The 18,658-nt window shown below is 42.3% G+C and overlaps 1 protein-coding gene across 1 annotated transcript; it reads left to right on the forward strand.

The window, feature by feature from the left end:
- Positions 1 to 712: 712 nt before the first annotated feature.
- On the forward strand, positions 713 to 18,589 carry NPHP1 (nephrocystin 1; the record flags this gene model as incomplete). The annotated part of the gene is made up of 20 exons (XM_084284004.1): positions 713 to 781; positions 865 to 929; positions 1,701 to 1,761; positions 2,198 to 2,334; positions 2,798 to 3,002; positions 3,322 to 3,423; positions 4,186 to 4,277; positions 4,750 to 4,792; positions 5,314 to 5,398; positions 6,084 to 6,178; positions 6,979 to 7,107; positions 8,265 to 8,339; positions 8,852 to 8,962; positions 10,567 to 10,649; positions 11,492 to 11,568; positions 12,328 to 12,427; positions 12,826 to 12,938; positions 15,112 to 15,185; positions 15,923 to 15,967; positions 17,965 to 18,589. The coding sequence occupies 20 exons, from the start codon at positions 713 to 715 to the stop codon at positions 18,241 to 18,243; spliced, it is 2,040 nt and encodes a 679-aa protein (XP_084140130.1). The 3' UTR covers positions 18,244 to 18,589.
- Positions 18,590 to 18,658: the final 69 nt, after the last annotated feature.

The raw sequence follows: 18,658 nt of genomic DNA on the forward strand, positions 1-18,658 counted from the left end.
CGGAGGTCGCGCCGGAGCTGGCGGAGACGGGGAGCGCCGCGGGGCGCCGGCAGCGGCGGCCGGGAAGGACTTTGGCTGCGACGGACGGGCCGGGGGGTGACACCGAGCGGGGCTCCGCCAGGGGCGGCGGCAGCGCCGCGTCTCGGCGCTTGTCCTGCTCCGCGATGCCCAAGCCCTGCCCTGCCCGAGGGCTGCTGATAAAGCGCTGAGAACATAACCGTGGTGTGCCGGTCCCTAACTGCGCCTGGCGCTGCCGTGCGCCGGGGCTCGCTGTGTGGGGGCGCCGCCTGGGGCAGGCACGGGCTGCAGGGCCTGGGGGGGGCTCTGGGGGTGGAGGAGGGCTCTGACAACGGGGAGCGGCCGTGAGGGAAGGAGGGAGGCGCAGGGAGGCGCAGCCCGGCCAAGGGGGACAAAATCCTCGGCGCAGGGCGGCGCTGCCCGGCGCAGGCTGCCCGCGGGAGCTGCGGCTGCCCCATCGCTGGCAGCGCCCGAGGCCAGGCTGGACGGGGCGGGGGGCTGGGGGCTGGGGGCTGGGGGCGGCCCGGCGGGAGCTGCCCCTGCCACGGCCGGGCCCGGAGCCGGGCGGGCCCTGAGACCCCGCCAGGCGGAGCCGTGAGAGGCCCAGGGAGGCTCCAGCCCCGCGCCTACAACTCCCGGCGTGCCGCGCTGCCGGAAGTGCCGCCATCTTGCCGGCGCCCGTTGCCTAGCAACCATGGCGGGGCGGCGGGCGCGGAGCCCTCTGCAGCGGGTGCAGCGGCGGAGCCGGCACCTGCGGGACCAGGTAACGGGAACGGCACCGGGACCGGGAACGGGACCGGGAACGGGACCGGGGCCCCCCCTCACGGCGCCTCTCGTGTGTTGCAGGTGGAGGCGCTGCGGGCCGAGAGCGCGGCGGCGAGCGGCGGGCAGCGGCAGGCCCTGAGGCAGAGGTGAGGCCGCGCCGCCTGCGGGGTTCAACGCGGGCACCTCAGGGGTGGCCTCGGCCGTGCCCCTGCACTCAGCCGTCGTGGCCGTGCTTAGTACATGTTGATTATTTATTTATTTTTCCTACGGATTTGCCTCATACTTTTGTGAAGTAACGTTTTTGAGCAGTGCTCAGTGGCAAGCAGTTGCGTAGCTTAACTGCGTTATGGAAAGAGCCCTCTCCTGGTTGCCCAGAGCAAAGCCGCTCTCCTTTCCCCCTCACCTTTGCATCAGGAGCAGCTGGCTCCCTCCGCGCCTTTTCGTTTTTCTCGTGATTGTACAGATTTCTGCCCCTTTTCACTCAGCTGCCCCCCAGGATGCTTTCCAGTCTTCAGAGGTCGAGGTAGTTTAAGTGGGAGCTTGCACATCACAGGTAATAAGCAGTTAAGCTGTCTCATCCCTTAGCTCTTCTGGAATTCTTGTGTGAGCGTTTGATTGTCATCAAGAACTTGCCAGAGCCAGGTGATGATCTTGTTTTGTCCCTCTGTTCCAGATCTTTTACTGATGCTTCTTCCTTTTGACATTTGTTAAAACACTTCCTCTAAGGAATCACTAAATTCTTGGCTTATGAAGTGCCATTTGGGCTTGTATTAATATTTGTAAAGCTGTGTGTGCATACAGCAGTGGGAAGGTGTGGGTATCTAAATTTACAAGTTTTGGTGATTTAGCATGAGTTAGGTGTCCTGTCTACCAGAGTTTTAAGAAAACACCATCTGTCTGTCTTGCTTTCAACGCAGATGCATGCAGCTGCAAAAATTGGTCGATGAAAATACGGATGCTCTTCATAATTTGAAAAAAGTAGGTATAGAGAGAAGTTTGTTAATGATTTTCTCCAAAGTGCATTGCAGTAAATGTTGAGAACACAAACCTCTTTCAGCTTTAGATGCCTCAGGACAAAAGCAGTGCCTGGCACTGCGTAACCTCTAATCAGGATCTGTGAGATCCATTTATATTATTTAAAAACGTATTTTCACTGCTTTACTATGTACATTAAAATCTTTATCAACCCACTATATTCTAAAACGTTTCTCAAAGCAATGAGTTATGTTGGGAGTGGAGAATATAGATTTTAAACTTAACATGAAATTGCATCTCATCAAAGGCAAGAAAGATGTCGGTAAACAGGGAGTGACAGCACCCCTGGAAGTTGAAGACTTACAATACATGTCTGGAAAATCTTCGTAGGAGAACTTGACCTTTGATCACTTGAGCCATTTGTTGTATTCTTTCTCAGGCTGATGAGCCTGCGCCAGTGGGGAATTATACTCAGAGGAAAGAAGAAGAGGAAAAGCTACTGCTAAAGCTGTCTCAACAGCTGTGGAAACTTGGTCATGTCTTGGATCAGGATAACGCAGCTACAAACAACACAGTGTAAGTAGCCCAAATGGACAAATACAATCTGCACTTTAATGGAATTGTACATGCGGGGCTGGAAAGGACCCTGAAAAATTGTAGCCTTATCCCTTCTATTACCTTAACATTTAGTTTAAAAAACAAAACAACAATAACAACAGAAAAAACAGCTTCTGAAGGGTCAGCTCTTCTGGGGCTTTTTTTCCTGAAAAAAGGGAGTCGCTGGAATTTTCTGAGGGTGCTGGTTAATGATAACGTAGCTGTTGAGAGGAGAGGGTGTGCTGTGGTCTGTATGCGTGGGGATGAAATACCACTGAGAGCTTTTTCAGATAAGGCCAGAAAGCAAAACACAGGAATGAAGATTCTGTATCTGGGTAACATCCTTGCAGAGAAGCCTACATTGCAAGGTTTCTACAGCAATATCAGGAAGGTCTGGTAAAATGAAAAGAAAACAAAAAAAAGTTTGATGTATTTTGGGTAGGAAGGACAGATATCAAAAAGATCCTCAAACAGTAGACGAAGACAAAGAAGAGGATGAGAATGATGATGACGATGCAGAAAGTAGTGAGGAAGAAGACAGTGAAGAAACAGATGATGAGGATAAACTGTTGGATGATCCCAGTGTTAAAGAATGTATTGCAGTTGGAAACTTTAATGCACAGCAAGAGGGTGATCTCACGTTTAAGGTAAATATGTCTCTGCAAAAGTTTATTGCCATGTTGCTACTGCAGATCATTCTGTATTAAGCAATAACAATAATTAAATATTACGCTTCTGGGATTCAGTCAGTTCTTAGCAGGATTCTGGGGAAAATGGCTTTTCCTAGTGTACATTTGGCGTACTGGAGTCCAGCGTCCTCTTGTCCTCTTCTGTAGCAGCAGAGTCTGTAGCTGTGGTCTCTGTGACCTGTATCACAGGGAAAATTGGAATTGTTATTCAAATTGCTCCTGGCGTCATTTTGAAATATTTGGTTGTCTTTTGTCTCCATCTCTCCTCACGGCAAAGAAAGGTGAAGTCCTGGTTATACATGATAAGAAGGCGGATGGCTGGTGGCTAGCTGAAAACTCAAAAGGCGAGAGAGGCCTTGTGCCTAAAACCTATCTTGCGGTTAGTGTGCTGCAAACTTCTTCCATTCGGGTCTCACCTCTGTTATTGTTTGTATGTTAATGATAATATCGCTGCATGAAACTTACCATAACGCTTAGATGGGCACACACAGCAGCTTTTAGCCAGTAGTTTGCAAATAACGCCATGTTTGTATGCATGTGTACGCAGATAGCTATCACAAGCAGTGTTTTGATGCCATATGGAGATGTGACAGAAGTGATTTTTGCAGAGAGGTTTCCTGAGTATGGAAGTTATAGACTTTTGCTGCTAACTGTCAGCTCTGAAGGTTCCAAGCTGCTACAGAGCCATGCATGCTTTTCACGATTCATATGAAATGCCAGTTGGAGTATTTTATAATTTGACATTAATTAATTAACCTTTAAATGTGGGTACATAGTTTGGCTCAATTGAGTCCTGTTGGTCTGAGCTTGTCACTGTGGAACAGGGCTTTTCAGAACAGAGAGTATGTTGGGTAGAGAACTTTTTACTTCACAATGCCAATGTGTTTCTCTTTCTAAAGAATCTGCTTTGCAGAAGCGTTCTCTTGCTTAGTGTTCTCCTGTAGGTATGCTCCAATCTCCTGCTGTGGCTGTAGAACTGAGAGCAGTGATGTGCAGTTACAATACTCTGGAGTGATAGGTCATGACAGACAGAAAATCTTCTCTTCTAAACTATGTACACGTGCTGTAGTTGGAGAAAACATTTTTAAGAACAGAACTGTGAAGAAAATGAGCCCTTGCCTTTTCTGAATCTGAATTACAGGTCCATAATGAAGATGGAGAAAGCCAAGATGAAAGTGATGAACACATAGAAGTGGTGGATGAAACAGCAGATGGAACTGAAATTAAAAAAAGGTAAGTGGAATATGCAAAAGCAAGTAAGTGTAAAATTGTTCATCCTGCTCTTCCTTAGATATGTCAATACATCTCCTGCAGAAAACACACCTGACAGATGTATTTGGTTCTTTGTAACTGCTTCTTTCTTTTCAGTGCAGCAGCCACTTGATTTATTTATTTTTTCTGTAGATTCTACAAATTTTAATTTTTCATCACACTTTTACTTTAGTAGGTTTGTTTTTGACTTTTGCTTTGGGATTGTTTATGTATCTATGTATTTATTTATTTTCCTCAAAATCAAAATATGACTAGGTCATGTATTGAGTCATATTTCAGCTTATGAGACACACTAGTAGCTGGAAGCCTATTGTTATTATTATCTCAGATGTACTGATTAAGCTACTGGTATTTGAAGGCAAATCTGTATTCAATATTTAAACTTTTGTCCACACAAGAATATTATAAAAGAAGAACATTATTTTTCTTCCAGAACAGATTCTCACTGGAGTGCTGTGAGAAAAGCTATCACAGAGGTAGGTGTATCTCTTAGATAGCAATTTCATCTACCATAACGTTAATTAATTTGTAGACAAGGTTTGTCTTTTACTAAGCAAAATGTATCGTAGTACAGACCAATGTTTTTGATTAAGATCTCTAGTTTGTTTTTGGTAGCAAAAAATGGTAAGGTTCCCTACTGCTTTAGAAATAGGCTGCAGCCCAGTCTGTGTGTCTGAATGAAGATGCAGCTGAAGTGGCTTTTGTTGTTTTGCCGTAGTTGTGCTACATTTCTTTTTCAAGGGTGTGATATTCTTTGTTAACTGGCTACTCTGCTGCTGTGCTGAAATGGAAGGGGGGATTAAACAAAAGTGATCTGTCTGGGGTCATACGCAAAACAAAGTTGAAGTAATTCCTGGTGTCGTGCCAAGCTAACTTCAGATTAGAAGAGGTGATGGATGCCTTGGGTCCTGATATTGTTTGTGTGAGAGCTGTAAATTAGGACTGAATTAGCTGTTAAATAGTAGGAACGTTAATATCCAATTTTGTTTATTAACAGAATGATACAGTAGAGGTATTGGCAACTATGGGAGCAGTTCCTGCAGGTTTCCGTCTCTCCACACTTTTCCAGCTCTTAGAAGAAGGTAAGGTTTTCTCATAGCGATTGCAGGGCAGAATTTGCAAGTGTCCTTGGAGAGTTTCTTATCCCAGTAACTAGCCTGTTGGACTAAAATCAGTATTGCTTTATGATAATTGGTACAAGGTATACATAATCTGTACAGAGTATATATTTGACCAGTCAGATAATGTAGAAAAAGTTTGTTGTTGTTGTTGTTTTTCTTTTCTTTTTCCTTCATCAAATAAGTTTTAATTTATCTGAGTGAAATCATGGTCCCATGAAGGCAATGACAAATTTCCTGATGATCTCAACGTTTTTCCTGTTTGGAAGACTATTCCCAGTGACAGATACAGATTTTTTCTTTTACAGACTTCCTCCCTTTTTCTCAGAGATATTCTGTGAAGAGAATTCCAATGATACTACACATCTCATGTTTTCTTCATCTTTTAATTTCAAACTGTCTCCAGTCAGTAGCTCTTTTTGTTAATTAAATTGCAGTGCTGAAATACTACAGAACACTTTTGCAAATAGTTTTGCCCATTTTAGAGGGTACTTGTAGTAGATACCTCCAGAGTTTTGTTAGGACCAGTCAAATATTCAAATGAACCTTAGAATTTTGTGTATCTTTCATTTTGTGGCAATAAAGATCTAAAAAAAAAAAAAAAAAACTTTTAAGATTTTTCTTTGTTTTTAAATTTAATGTATTGTAGGTAATCAATTTAGAGCAAGTTACTTCTTACAGCCTGAACTTACTCCATCCCAACTGGCTTTCAAAGACTTGGTGTGGGACTCTGAAAAAAATACTGTAAGTATTACTAGGGAGAAAGCTATGAAGCTTTTGGTTCAAGAGAAATGACAGCATCTGTAGATGTGAATCACTGGCAACCTTTAAAACATGTTTCATATTGGTGGGTAAATACTGCTGTGAAATAGATGATAGATTTCTTCAATGTCTATCTAGACTCCTTAGGAAGTTAGATGCTACTACAACCTGCTCTCTGATAAGCAAAAAAAAAAAAAGCAAAAACCAACCAACCAACCAAAAAAAAAAAAAAAAAAAAAAACATCAATACAAGGTGCTATGTTGGGTATTTCTTGAGTCATGTTTCATCTTAAGCTTGTGGTTCCTTCCTTGTTTGGGATAAAACAAATCTGCGTGAGGAAGTAGTCTGAATTCTTAAACCATGAACTTCTACTAGTCACAGTGAAACCTCCAGTTTCATTTTTCTTCTTTCATTTTGTTTAATGAGTATGTCTTGATTTACACAATTTTTAGAACACCTATTTATAAATTACTGTTGGAAAAGCAGCTCAAAAATGTGATTGCCACCAAGACTTGAAATACCTGGGGAAGAACTCCATGACAGCATTCCTTTCTGATAGGACATTTCACCTGTCACTGAATTATTTGTAGCACTCTCCTTAGGAGAGGTGTAAAGGTTTATGAAGGAATGTTCCTGCTGCTGCTAATACTGCATGAGCTTTGTGGGTCAAAGAATCCAGTCCAGCAAGCACTACAGTCTTCTCAGTAAATAAACAAAAAATGATAACCACAAGCAGGAGGAACCTCTAGATTTAATCCTTTATCTGTTTTCTGTGTTTCAGATCCAGCCTAGACCAACTCGAGTATCCCTGATTGTGACTTTATGTAGCTGCAAAATGATTCCTCTCCCAGCAGGCAGCATACAGGTTCTCAGTAGACATGTCCGACTCTGTCTATTTGATGGCAATCGGGTGAGTAGCTGTTTGATGACCAAAAAAGGTCTCGATAAGGTGTACATGATGCTCTGGTCCCGCCAGCAGCCAACTCCTCCAGTTGTTTCGGAGACATACCAAGGCGCTTAACTGACTTGCCAGTTAGTCTGGCTTGATCTGTACAGTCGCACACTGAAGTACATACTCTCCCCCTCACCAGCAGCAGTCACCACAGACATAAGCTCTCTGCAGCACATGGCCTGCCTCTGTTTGCTGGCACTTAGACCTCCATACACATGCATGCAGAATAGAAAGCCCGTTCATGCAGAAAAGAGTTAGAAACGGAGTTTGATGAGAAGACAGGACAAACTGCACCGATCAAGTGCAGGGCATGGCCAGACATGCATACCAGCCAGCTCACAAACACACCCTTTTATCCCCTTATCCCTCTATTTTCCCACCCTTCATGCTCCACAAACCACCCTGATCCCTCCCTCTTTCTGCCTTTGGTTCCTCCCATGAGCATCCCCTATTAAGTCATGTGCAGTCCCCAAATGTTCTTGCCTGTGTGCTGCAGTCTCAGCCATAAGCAGCAACCCTTCTTGGTCTGTCAGGCAATCCAGCACCGCTCCTGGTGACTCATCTTCAGGAGCATCACACCCAGCTCCCCGCCCCAGCCCCTCCCAGGGCTGTCTGGGGCTCCATTTCTCTGCATCCATAATTTCGGTTCCCCCACCTGCCATTGTGTCTCTTTGCCCTTCGTGTTTGTGGAGGTGAGCCTTGTCTGGGCTCACTTCTACTCTGTGATGGCCCTGGGAGTAGCTGGGTCAGGGTCACATGTGGATTGCCCCACTTGCCATTGTTCCTCTATGCCTTTCTGTGAGTGTAGAGCAGTTTTTTGTAAATAATCTAATGCTGACTGTCTGGTAGTTTTCCTTCTGCCGAATGCTCTTGGAGGCAAAGGGACTGATACTGGTACATAGGAAGCAGGAATGGTTGGAAAGTGCTGCTGCTGATTCCACCTTCTGCTGTACTCTTTTAAACTGAAACTGTCTGATAAATTTGAAAAGTAAGCGTGCTTTTATCTGTGCTGCATGTGGACTGTTGGATTAATCTTAGATAATACTACAGTTTCTTAAAGCTGTGTAGATATGCACTAAAACTTGTCAGCATTTTTCCCCACTGTCATGTTTTAGGTACTGAGTAACATTCATACAGTGAGAGCCACATGGCAACCTAAAAATCCCCAAATGTGGACCTTTTCTCCAAGGGTAGGTATCTCACTCCGGAAGTAATATAGCCACTAACTATTTATGGTGTCTATTTACAGCTTCTTATTTAACCATCTGTTACTTCTGATATTCTTGTTGAAACAATATGTGTTGCAACCAAAATAAACAGGCAGAAAATAAAAAAGAGCACATGCCTTGTCCCATGGTTCAGGTATTGTGCAGAACCATGTTCACAGCACTACTGTTATCATGTTTTACCCAAGTTGTTGCTGTGTTCTCACAGAGAATTAATTGCTTTTGACTTCTAAAGTTCTCTAATATCTTGTCATTACAGAAAATGTACCTTGGTAACATAGGTGTGGTTTGTGACAAGACAAAGAATAAACAGAACAATGGTTTCAAATGGAACTGGTTCTCTACTTCTCATTTTCTCTCATGTGTAGTGGGATCATGTCTGAGTTCTTATCTAAATGTGTTCAATTGCATTTAGAAATCAGAGGGTTTTTGGTTTTTTACGTACATTCATTGTTTTTTTCCCCCCTCTGTATTAGGTAACAGGCATTTTACCCAGCTTGCTGGATGGTGACTGTTTTGTCAGGTCTAATTCTCCATCTTCAGACATTGGTTTCTTATTTGAACTTGGCATCACTTATATTCGCAATGTAAGTGTATACAGTTACAGAATAAATCATTCCCAGCACATTTCTAAAGTGAATCAGCTGTCCAGTGTTCAGTTGTAAGCTGCAGTATCTCAGCTGTGAATTTTGAGATCCAAGTGGAAATTTAGCAGGTTGTTTTTTTTTTGTTTTGTTTTGTTTTGTTTTGTTTTTCAGCTTATTCCATGATTGTCTTCATTTTGGCATCTGGGAGTGAAGAGAGAGATGTTGGTTTGGGCAACTTTTAGTTCCAGTCAATATTTAATGAACAAAAGACTTCCTGACTGGTGCATAGAAATGTAGCTTTTCCTACACTGAAATAATTTCTGCTAGTCTGCTGAAGATTTCATGTAATGTGATTAGAAGATCCCAATTCTCTGTTCACACTTATGTTTTGTTTGTTTTTTCTCTATCTGCTGTGATTCATTTCACACTACCGTGCTATGTAGTTTGGAAATGAAAAAGTTAACTGTTTAAATATCTTGCACACTGTTGATAGAGATGCATCCTTCTATCCAACCAGGATATGCTTCTTAAAGTACAATTGTTGGTGATACAATAGATGGTAAACACTTTTCCCTGTAAGAACTATGTTAATAAAAAGAGAGACAAGAAACACTAGTATTTGGAGGAAACAGTGGCTTTTTTGGAAGAACTCTTGTTCTGAAAGACCTTAGCTGCTTTGCCTGTAGGATTGATTGAAGTCTTGATGCTTTTTTCATTACTGTCACCATCGTGCTCAGATAAGGTTTGGCAGTCAAGTAAATCAAGGGAAAGATGGAAAATGGGGTAATGACGTTTGTTAGCAAACAGGGTATTAAATGGTGGGAAGAACTTGGGAAAATTCTGAAAAACAGAATTCTGAAAAGTTAGAGAACTTACCGAAGGGTCTTGCTGTATTTTCTCTTTCATTAATAACTGTAGGAACCTGGGGCAGAAGCCTCCCTGTGGCAATGTGGAGGGGAGGAAGACATGCTGATAGCATAGTAGGAATGCAGAATTGTTGCAAAAGGGGATAAGTAGAGTTTGAATCTGTAGGGAACTGGACTGTGCAAGTCCTGGCAATGAACTACGTGCTGGTGAGTGACGCTTCACAGAGACCTAATCAGATGTAATGGCCCTCCACATGCTAATTCGAGTAGTCAGGACGTCAGGTTGTCAGCTTCTGTTTAGAGATTAAGGCTGCATGAAGGCTGGAGTATGTGCAAGTTCCTACCTGTTATTTATGGGTTTATGGTTTATGGGTTTGGGTTTTATTCCTGCTTCATCCATCAGATCACTTAAAAAGAAAGTAACTGTTTCTGCCCTCACTTTGTTCAAGCTGAGATCCTGGAAGATGCAGTGGTATCCTTGGGATCATGCAGCAGACCTGGGACATATCTGGAAATGGATGGGTTGGCACACAGGGTCAGCTCCATTTCCCAGTGCCTGGGAATAAAGCTTTCTAATGTTTGATATACGTATGTTTATCTTAAATGTGGTATAGTCAGTGTTTGCTTACCATGAATTTGGGGCTTTTATCATTTTTATGGGATTGTTCTAAGTATTTGTGATCAGTTACTCATTGTGGTTTAGCTGCTCAGGTTTACCTTCCTCTTTTTATTTTCTAGTCAACAGGTGAACGAGGAGAGCTAAGCTGTGGCTGGGCATTTCAGAAGCTTTTTACTTCTGATGGAATGCCTGTTCCTTCCAAGTAAGTTTATTATGTGTTTGTTCCCCACACACACACAGTATTTATGTATGTATATAGATACATTTTAAGCTATGAGTAAAGTTTGTGTTTAGTATGGGCATGTATTGATATGGACAGGTGTGATCCAGTCTAATATGCAGGTTGTACTGGGTCTTCCAGTGCGAATGTTGATCCCACTTCCACACCCAATGTGTGCTCTCTACACACTCTCTATTCTAAAATGTGCTCCCTGGACTCAACATTTGGGTTTGAAATGTTGCAAGTTAGCCTGTGTTTAAAAATATTCTTCAGTGGACTCTAAAAACTATAGAAAAGTCTAAATAGCTCCCCTTTTGTATGAAAACACCTGTATTATATGAAATAAAAATGTTTAAAAAAATTGAAGGTGATAACATCATTTTTAATTCTACTCTAGAGAGTGAAACTGCATGCTTACTTCAACAGTGACTTCCTTTTGACAGAACTGGGCTTACATTATTCTTCAGCATTGAAAATATTAATGGTACTTTAGCCATGATTCCTCAAAAACAGTTCAGTGAAGCAGCTGCTAAATTTCATACAAGAAAAATGTTGGAATCACGTGGAAAGGAATCGTTGCTAATTTCTTTTCAAATAATTGTCCAGTTTCCCCAACATAATACAAGCTTCCAATTTATCATTAGAGGTTTGGCTACTTAGTATTTAGGTATAGTCATTTCACATAAAATACTAGCCAAAGCCTCAAGCACTGTGTCATGTTTTTATTTGAGATAGCAGGTTTCTCACTTTCTCAGAGAGCAGTCGTGTTGTTATAATGTATCCTTGTGTTGTTTTATTCTAACCATGCTGCTCTTTCCTCACAGGATGTATGAGCTGCCATTAAATGGTGGTACTCCCTATGAGAGAGGCGTTGAGGTAGACCCTTCAATATCAAGAAGAGGTTTGTTTTTTCCTAAACGTTTCATAAATAAAATGATGCGTGTGACACCTAATTCACAAAATGCAGAGCTCAGACAGGGCTCTTATTAGCATGCAGTCAGCACAGCCTGGTGTTGTTTGGTGCTCTTGATTTGCATGAGAGAGAGAGTTGATTGTTAGGGCTGCTTGGATTTAGAACTGTCTCTTGGTGCTGATGTTTCTGTAATTTACGGTGTTTGCAAGTTGAGGATTATTTCTGATAAATGTATTCAGGTGTTTCTTTAATTGCACTGAACACTTCTGGTCTGTGGAGTGATGCTACAAGATTCAGCAGTAATATTGGTCTAGAGTTCCATAGCAAGGGCAAGGTGTTTCTGTCCCTGTCCCACAGCACCTGGCATGGCAGGGGGCAGGGATTACAGGTGATGCTCTGAAATACAGCAGGGAATTGAGCCAGATGGAAAGAGCTCACCAAAAACAGAACCAGCTTGCCTGAAGAGGTGACAGTTAAAGAGAGGAGTTTGAGCAAGGAAGTGGAGAGCAAGTGGGACTCCTTAGTCCCAGGTAGCTTCAGTTAGATCAAATGTTGATATAGGTGGAAAATAAAGAAAAAAAAATCAGGCATTCAATTCCTCCTGAGTTTTTAGACAATCCTTAAACCATTACAGTTTCAGAAAAAAAAAAAAACATATTTTACCGTATTTAAATGTTCGTTCTTGTAATACAATTATTAACGTTCTTTCAAAATGACTAATTTCATCCTGGGTGTTTATTTCTTAAGCAGGCAGTGGTGTTCTTCAACAGCTTATAACACTCAAGAAGCAGCCTGTGCTTCTAGTAAAACTGAGGTCATTAAGCACGCAGTCAAAAGACATCCTGAAGTAAGTATATTTATGTGCTGCTGTAAAATCAAAACACAATTCAGCCTAGAATGATCCCAGAGATCTGAAATGTTCCCCTTCCCTGGAATACCAGCTATAGAAAATGTGAGGGTTGTGTCAGCTGCATATTACATTTGATCTCTGTTTGAGGCTTAGAACTATTCTGTTGAAAACAAGCAAAAAGCTTTAAACTAGATAAAATTAAAAATTGCAACAGCAGGAGTCTGGCTGCATCAATCCGTGCCCTCAAAAGTTAATAGATTCATGGAGACACCGGTATGAGCTAATACAGGTGTCCCCACAAACCTGTCATCATTCTCAAGTTTTGGAGAACAGTGCTTTACTGGAGCAGTTTTGAATAAAAATCTCAGCTGCATTGTTTTTATTTTTCCCAATAGTTTGCTACCAGAAACATTAATTGGCAGTATGTGCTACATCCATCTCTTGATATTTTATCGACAAATACTTGGTGATGCACTCCTGAAAGACAGAATAAACATGCAGAGTGCAGGTAAGAATTGCTGGTGTTGTAGGGATGAGCTCAGTAGTAAGATCGGTCTCTCAAAGAGAATTGCTCTTTCCAGAATCTTCCTTTTGTAGGATTAAGCAGGGGTCTGCAGGAGCAACTCTCGCTGATATGGGGTACTCTTCAGGTGTTGTTACCTGCTAGTGCTGGGGTTGACCACCCTGTCCTGCACGGTTGGGAAGTCACACTCCCTCTGTAGAGGATTTCAGCGTTTTAAGCTCTCAGTCTGCAGGTGCTGTGGGAGCAAATTGAAAGCTGTTGTCCCTGTTAGTAAAAGAAAACAGTCTCTTGCTGTAAATACCCCACTCGGTGTGTTTGCCTTTCAAGCTAGTAATATTTCAACTCACACCTCATGCGCTGCCTTACTTGGCATCAGTTCACACAGCAGGCTGCAGAAACCACAAGAATAGTTTTATTTTCTGTCAAGTATAAATGAAGTGTCTTCAGTGAAATGCGCGTTCCCCACAAAAAGCCCAAGTGGACAGGCAAAGACAATTTATTTTTGTCTTAATAAATAAAGAAAAGGTAAAGGGATTGTTTAGAAGAGAAATGTTGCCTTCTCATCACCTATGCAATGAGAGATTAGACATGCTCGCAGGTTTACTCACTCGTTTCTAGTGAATGTTTGCTCTTGTGTGTTATAGGAAGGATTAGGCAGATGTTTCTGTCACTGAGGTGAAGTCATCCTCTTTTATTCTTTTTATTTATTAATTTACTTGTTGGCTGATGCAGTAGGAAGAGAGAAGTGTAAAAGCTCTGCTTTTAGAACTTTATCTTGCTCTTATTTTGGAAGTCTGTCATTCCTTTCATATTTTTCCTTCAGCAGAATTGTAATAGTTTATAGTCTTTATTTTAAAATCACACTTGAAATACAGGGATATTACATTTCTTAGCTGTACTACAGATGAATTTATATTTATACTGCAAAATATTTTTTTTCGTGCTTTCTCTGTCTCTTCTCCAGACTGAATTATGCATGTGTGCTTGCTAAGCTTTTTAACCTACAATCAGTACAATACCATACTGAGGCAGCCGAAGTTTTAGGTTGGATGTTAGGAGGAACTTCTTTACCAAAAAGGTTGTTAGGCATTGGAACGGGCTGCCCAGGGAAGTGGTGGAGTCCCCATCCCTGGAGGTCTTTAAAAGACGTTTAGATGTAGAGCTTAGGGATATGGTTTAGTGGAGGACTGGTTAGTGTTAGGTCAGAGGTTGGACTCGATGATCTTGAGGTCTCTTCCAGCCTAGAGGATTCTGTGATTCTGTGATTCTGTGAAGTAAAGGTTCATCTTTCAAAGATGCTCAGAACTTAACTCTCTTCCTGTTTTACCTGAACTTTAATATACACCCTGAATATTCAATATCTTAGTCAGACCCTTTAATGAATTTATGCCGTATTTATTAAACTCATCACAGAGAAACAGAAAATGATGGTGTTTCAAGGTCAGTTGAGATCCTCTATAGTTATTTGATCTTTATAACATAGGACACTAAATCAGGCTGGTGACCTCCCTTGGAAATAAATTGCTTCCGTTTGGGTTGTCTTGGTATGAAATGTTCTAAAGGCTTTACATTTCAAAGATTGTTATGGTAGCAATTTTCTGTGATGTAACAAATGAAAATTGCTGCTCCTATTTAAAAACTTTTAAAACGCTTTAAAAATAGGCAACTTAAAATGCCTGCCCTGTTCTGAAAAAGTGATTGTTATCCACTTATCTCAGGATCACACACAACACAAGCCAGATTAAGGTAGAATGAACATGTGTTTATTCATAACATCCAAACCAGGCACCGCAATTTCAAATGTTTATAAAAAAGACAGGTGCAGCAACAAGGAAACCTTAATCTCTCCTTGGGTTAAATCAGTAAGGGTTCTTCCTTGCTGGCTTCTCCTAATAAACCAGCACTTGTTTTTTTGGTGCATCTCTTCTCTCTCTGGTTAACTGTGTCTCAGCTGTTCAGAGTTTGCTGTAGAAAGCTCTTGTCAGAGAATGAGGTTGCTAGAGAGCTCATCTACCTCCTCTGCTGCGCTGGGGCACTGACAGCAAATTTTCCCTTTGAAATATTCAGGGAGGGGATTGTTTCTAGGCAGAGATGGTCTTCTGCCTTGGAACCATCCTGTTTCTTCCTTAGCCTTAAATGTGTTTGTTCTCTGTTCCAGATTTAATCTGTAATCCTATTTTAGCAACATTCCCTCAGCTCATGGATCAGCCAGACCTGATGGACGCACTGCGGGTATGTTACCTACAATTACAGCCCACGTATCTGCATTTCCAGGTGGTTTGCAAAATTTGAGCTTTTTTATTTACCCCGTGAAAAGATAAATGGAAAAGCCAAGCAGCAGAAAAGCTATACTAATTTCAAGTACACAGAGATCTCTTGTGCCTTAGCCCCTCCAAATTGCAAGAGACTGCTTGAGCACATTCAAAAGGGAGCCCATGGACTGGGTGCCTGAATGTTTGTCTGCTCCTAGGGCAGTGCTGCTTTCCGGACAGGTAGAAGCTGACTTGGGTCCGACCAGCAGCTGCAGAACTGTGCTCACTTATGTACCTGGCAATCCCTTTCAGGCAGACAACAGCATCTGATTTATTTCTGCCCAAAGGATACTGCTGTTGAAACTTCTCAGCCTTTGGGGTTGTGCTGTATTTTCCCATGCTTGTAGAGTGGAAGGAATCAACTTTGGCTGTGATTGATTTTTCTGTAAAGTAGATCCCTTGGTTTTGTTTAAATGGCTCTAATTGAAAATCATTAAGTCCTTGTATTTGTAAAATTTAGTGGAATGGCTGTTTGCTTAAATTAACTAAACTAGCACCAGGGAAGAATGGGGAATATAAGGAAAGCAGGACTGCCAGAGGGGCTTAAACTCCTCTGGAGATGCAGTAAGAGATTTCTGCAGGTAACAGCGGAACCTCTCTAGATCTCTGCAACCTCAGTCAGATTTTATATATTATATATTTTTTATTTTGTTTCAGAGCGCTTGGGCAGATAGAGAAAGAAATCTGAAGAGATCAGAAAAGGTAACAAATTAGTGCTCTTTCTTGGATCTAACTCAAGCTAGAAGTTTTATTTCAGCATTACTGCTAGTTAACTTTTCCTCTCACCATAGATTTAGAAAATGTAGATACGCTAAATAAACAATTCTTACTATATTTACAACAGCAAACTAGGAGGACTATGAAATTAACTTGCAACTTTTATTCTCAGTGTCTCTATACAGTTGTTAATGGGGATGTTGTGGTAGGTTCACATCCCAATGTGGCTCTCTCTCACGATGTGCTTGCAACACTGGGCTGGTGAAAACTTGCCACTGGTACAAAAGGGGCTGCGTTTGTCTGCAAAACAGTCTTTCCTCCTCCAACCTCTGATCTGCATCCAGTCCTTTTCCAAATTCCGCAGTCTCCTGATGTCAGTAGTCTCCCATTTTGGCATGTAGACAGCTGCAGACGAACTCAACAGGCCATGTTACCAGGCTTAGCTGTGTCTTGTGCCATCTCCTGTCCTCCCTACAGAGAGAAGCTATAGATAACTGAACAAGCAAGGTGTCAATCCCAGGCACTTTGCTTCTTGGGAGCAACATAAGGTTATTTCATTCGTCGCGTGTGCTACTGAACAGATAGATATGCAAAGAGATCTCTCCATTCATGCAAACAAAACAAACCGCCATTGAATCAGAGCAGCTTTTTCAAGACCATTCATCCAAAATGTAAGCTGATCTGCTCAGAGAATTAATAACTCCTCAGTATCCCAGAACCATCCAGTTTTACCTGATTTGTCATGTGCCACTCCCATGGCAGGATTGCTGCCTGACACGACAACTAATTCTTGCTCCTTCTTGCATGCTTTTATGACACTCAGCTGCTAAATCCTTTGCTGAGATGTGAATTGTTCATCTTCCCAGGGGTAGCAAAGAGGTGCCGATGCTAGTCATATTGCTGGCATTCCTGGCAGAGCTTCAGTGGTCAGTGAGTTTTCCAGGAGGCTGTGCTGTGTTTGTCTTTCTTGCACAGAAGGGTGTCTTCTGGTGTGTTTGGAAAAGGGGGCATACAAATCTTGCCTGTTTGAAGTGGGCAGGATCTTTCAGTACTTGCTAATTGACCAGGCTGACTCTTAGACCCTAGGTTTTGCAAACAGGCCTTTACATGTCGAAGTATAATTCTCTCCACACATAGAATGTTCTCTCAAAATGTGAAATAACAGCACCTGCAGAATGGCTGTGCCTCCTGCGTGCTGTGAGAAGCATAGATAGGAGAGCATAGGACCAATTGAATTAATATTAAAATATTAAATGCTTAGATATTAATAAAAGAGTGGTGTTAACTCTTTTTATTTAGATTTTCTGGTGTGCTGTTTCCTCTATTCACCCAACCTAAATTAACCGTCTTTTACAAGGGCACAGGTAGGGCCAAGAGCAAATTTGATCGTTCAGGCTGCTTCAGCATAGGTCACCAGGGTGGAGGGGGAGGAGGGTTGTAGTAAATTGAGAAGAAATTTATCTTCAAGATATATTTTTTAATGTATCAGACTAGAGAGTAATGCTGCTGCAAGCAGATTGCAGTGAGAGATTTTATCTGAAAATCAGGCAGGAGGATGGCGAGGGGAATCTTGTGCCCTGTGAAGCTCATGATGCGTTTGGGTGGCTCATTCAGACTTTCTCTGCAGAAAAGCAGAGAAACCTCGGGGGTGGGTGTGAAAGCTGTTGTGACTGGCAGGATAAGCATCACAAGTGTCCTCTGCTGCAGATGTGGCAGCATCTGCAGGTTTGGCTGCATATCACTGCTTTTTGTTGCTGGGAAGAGTAGGTGGGTAGGAGAGCAGATCTGCTGATCTGTGGTTTATGCAGTGTAGTTCTGGTGCTGAGTTTGAGGTCCATGTTTAAGGTCAGATCTCCTCCTGCTGTTAACCCGCGAACTGAGTGGTTTGGGTTTGTTTTTCCTTTGTAGAATACTCCTTCAGAAGTGCTTGACACTGCTGCACATTTTCATGGAAATGCTTTCAAATATTTTCTTTTTCACAGAGAGATCGAGAATTTCTGAAGTCTCTGTTTGTCCTGGTGTACCACGACTCTGTCTTCCCTCTCCTCCAGTCCACTTTCCTCCCCAGCTACAAGTGGGCCGAGGAGGAATCTGAAGCCTCTCGCTGGAGGGTGATCGCTGACTTCTTGAGAAAGAGCCGAGAGAACGATGGTGCACTCCAGTCCCTGCTGTCATCCGAAAATACCCACAAAGCCTTTGATATCTCAGAGCTGGCCTATGATTTCTTAGGAGAAACGAGGAAAAACAATCCTGTAGCATGAATGGATTATGGGGGTAACAATATAGATGAATTCATACCAAAGGAAAATTGTGTACTATCTGGGTTTTAAGAGATATTTTAGCGCATTTAACAGTAACATTTTGAGACTGTCTAGTATTATTTTGTTGTTTCAACTGATGAAAATTGTATTTTATATTTTCCCCTTTGCCATCTCAGATGAGGCTATAGTTGTCTGTCGGTACGTGTACCTGTGGTAGCCACGGTTGCTTTGTGCTGACGCCTAGCAAATGCTGAGGCAGCACGTTACTCCTCTCCTGTAGCTGCCAATAATTTCCAGTGTTGTTTTGATCAGGATGAACAAAAGACCCTGTTAGAGCACCCAAGTGGACTGGTACAGGCAAGGGAAACAGCAACAATCCTTAAGAATGCTGCTGAACAAGGTCAGGAAAAAAGTC

The sequence above is a fragment of the Netta rufina genome (assembly GCF_964035555.1).
Source record: "Netta rufina genome assembly, chromosome: 3".
Taxonomy (NCBI): Eukaryota; Metazoa; Chordata; class Aves; order Anseriformes; family Anatidae; genus Netta; species Netta rufina.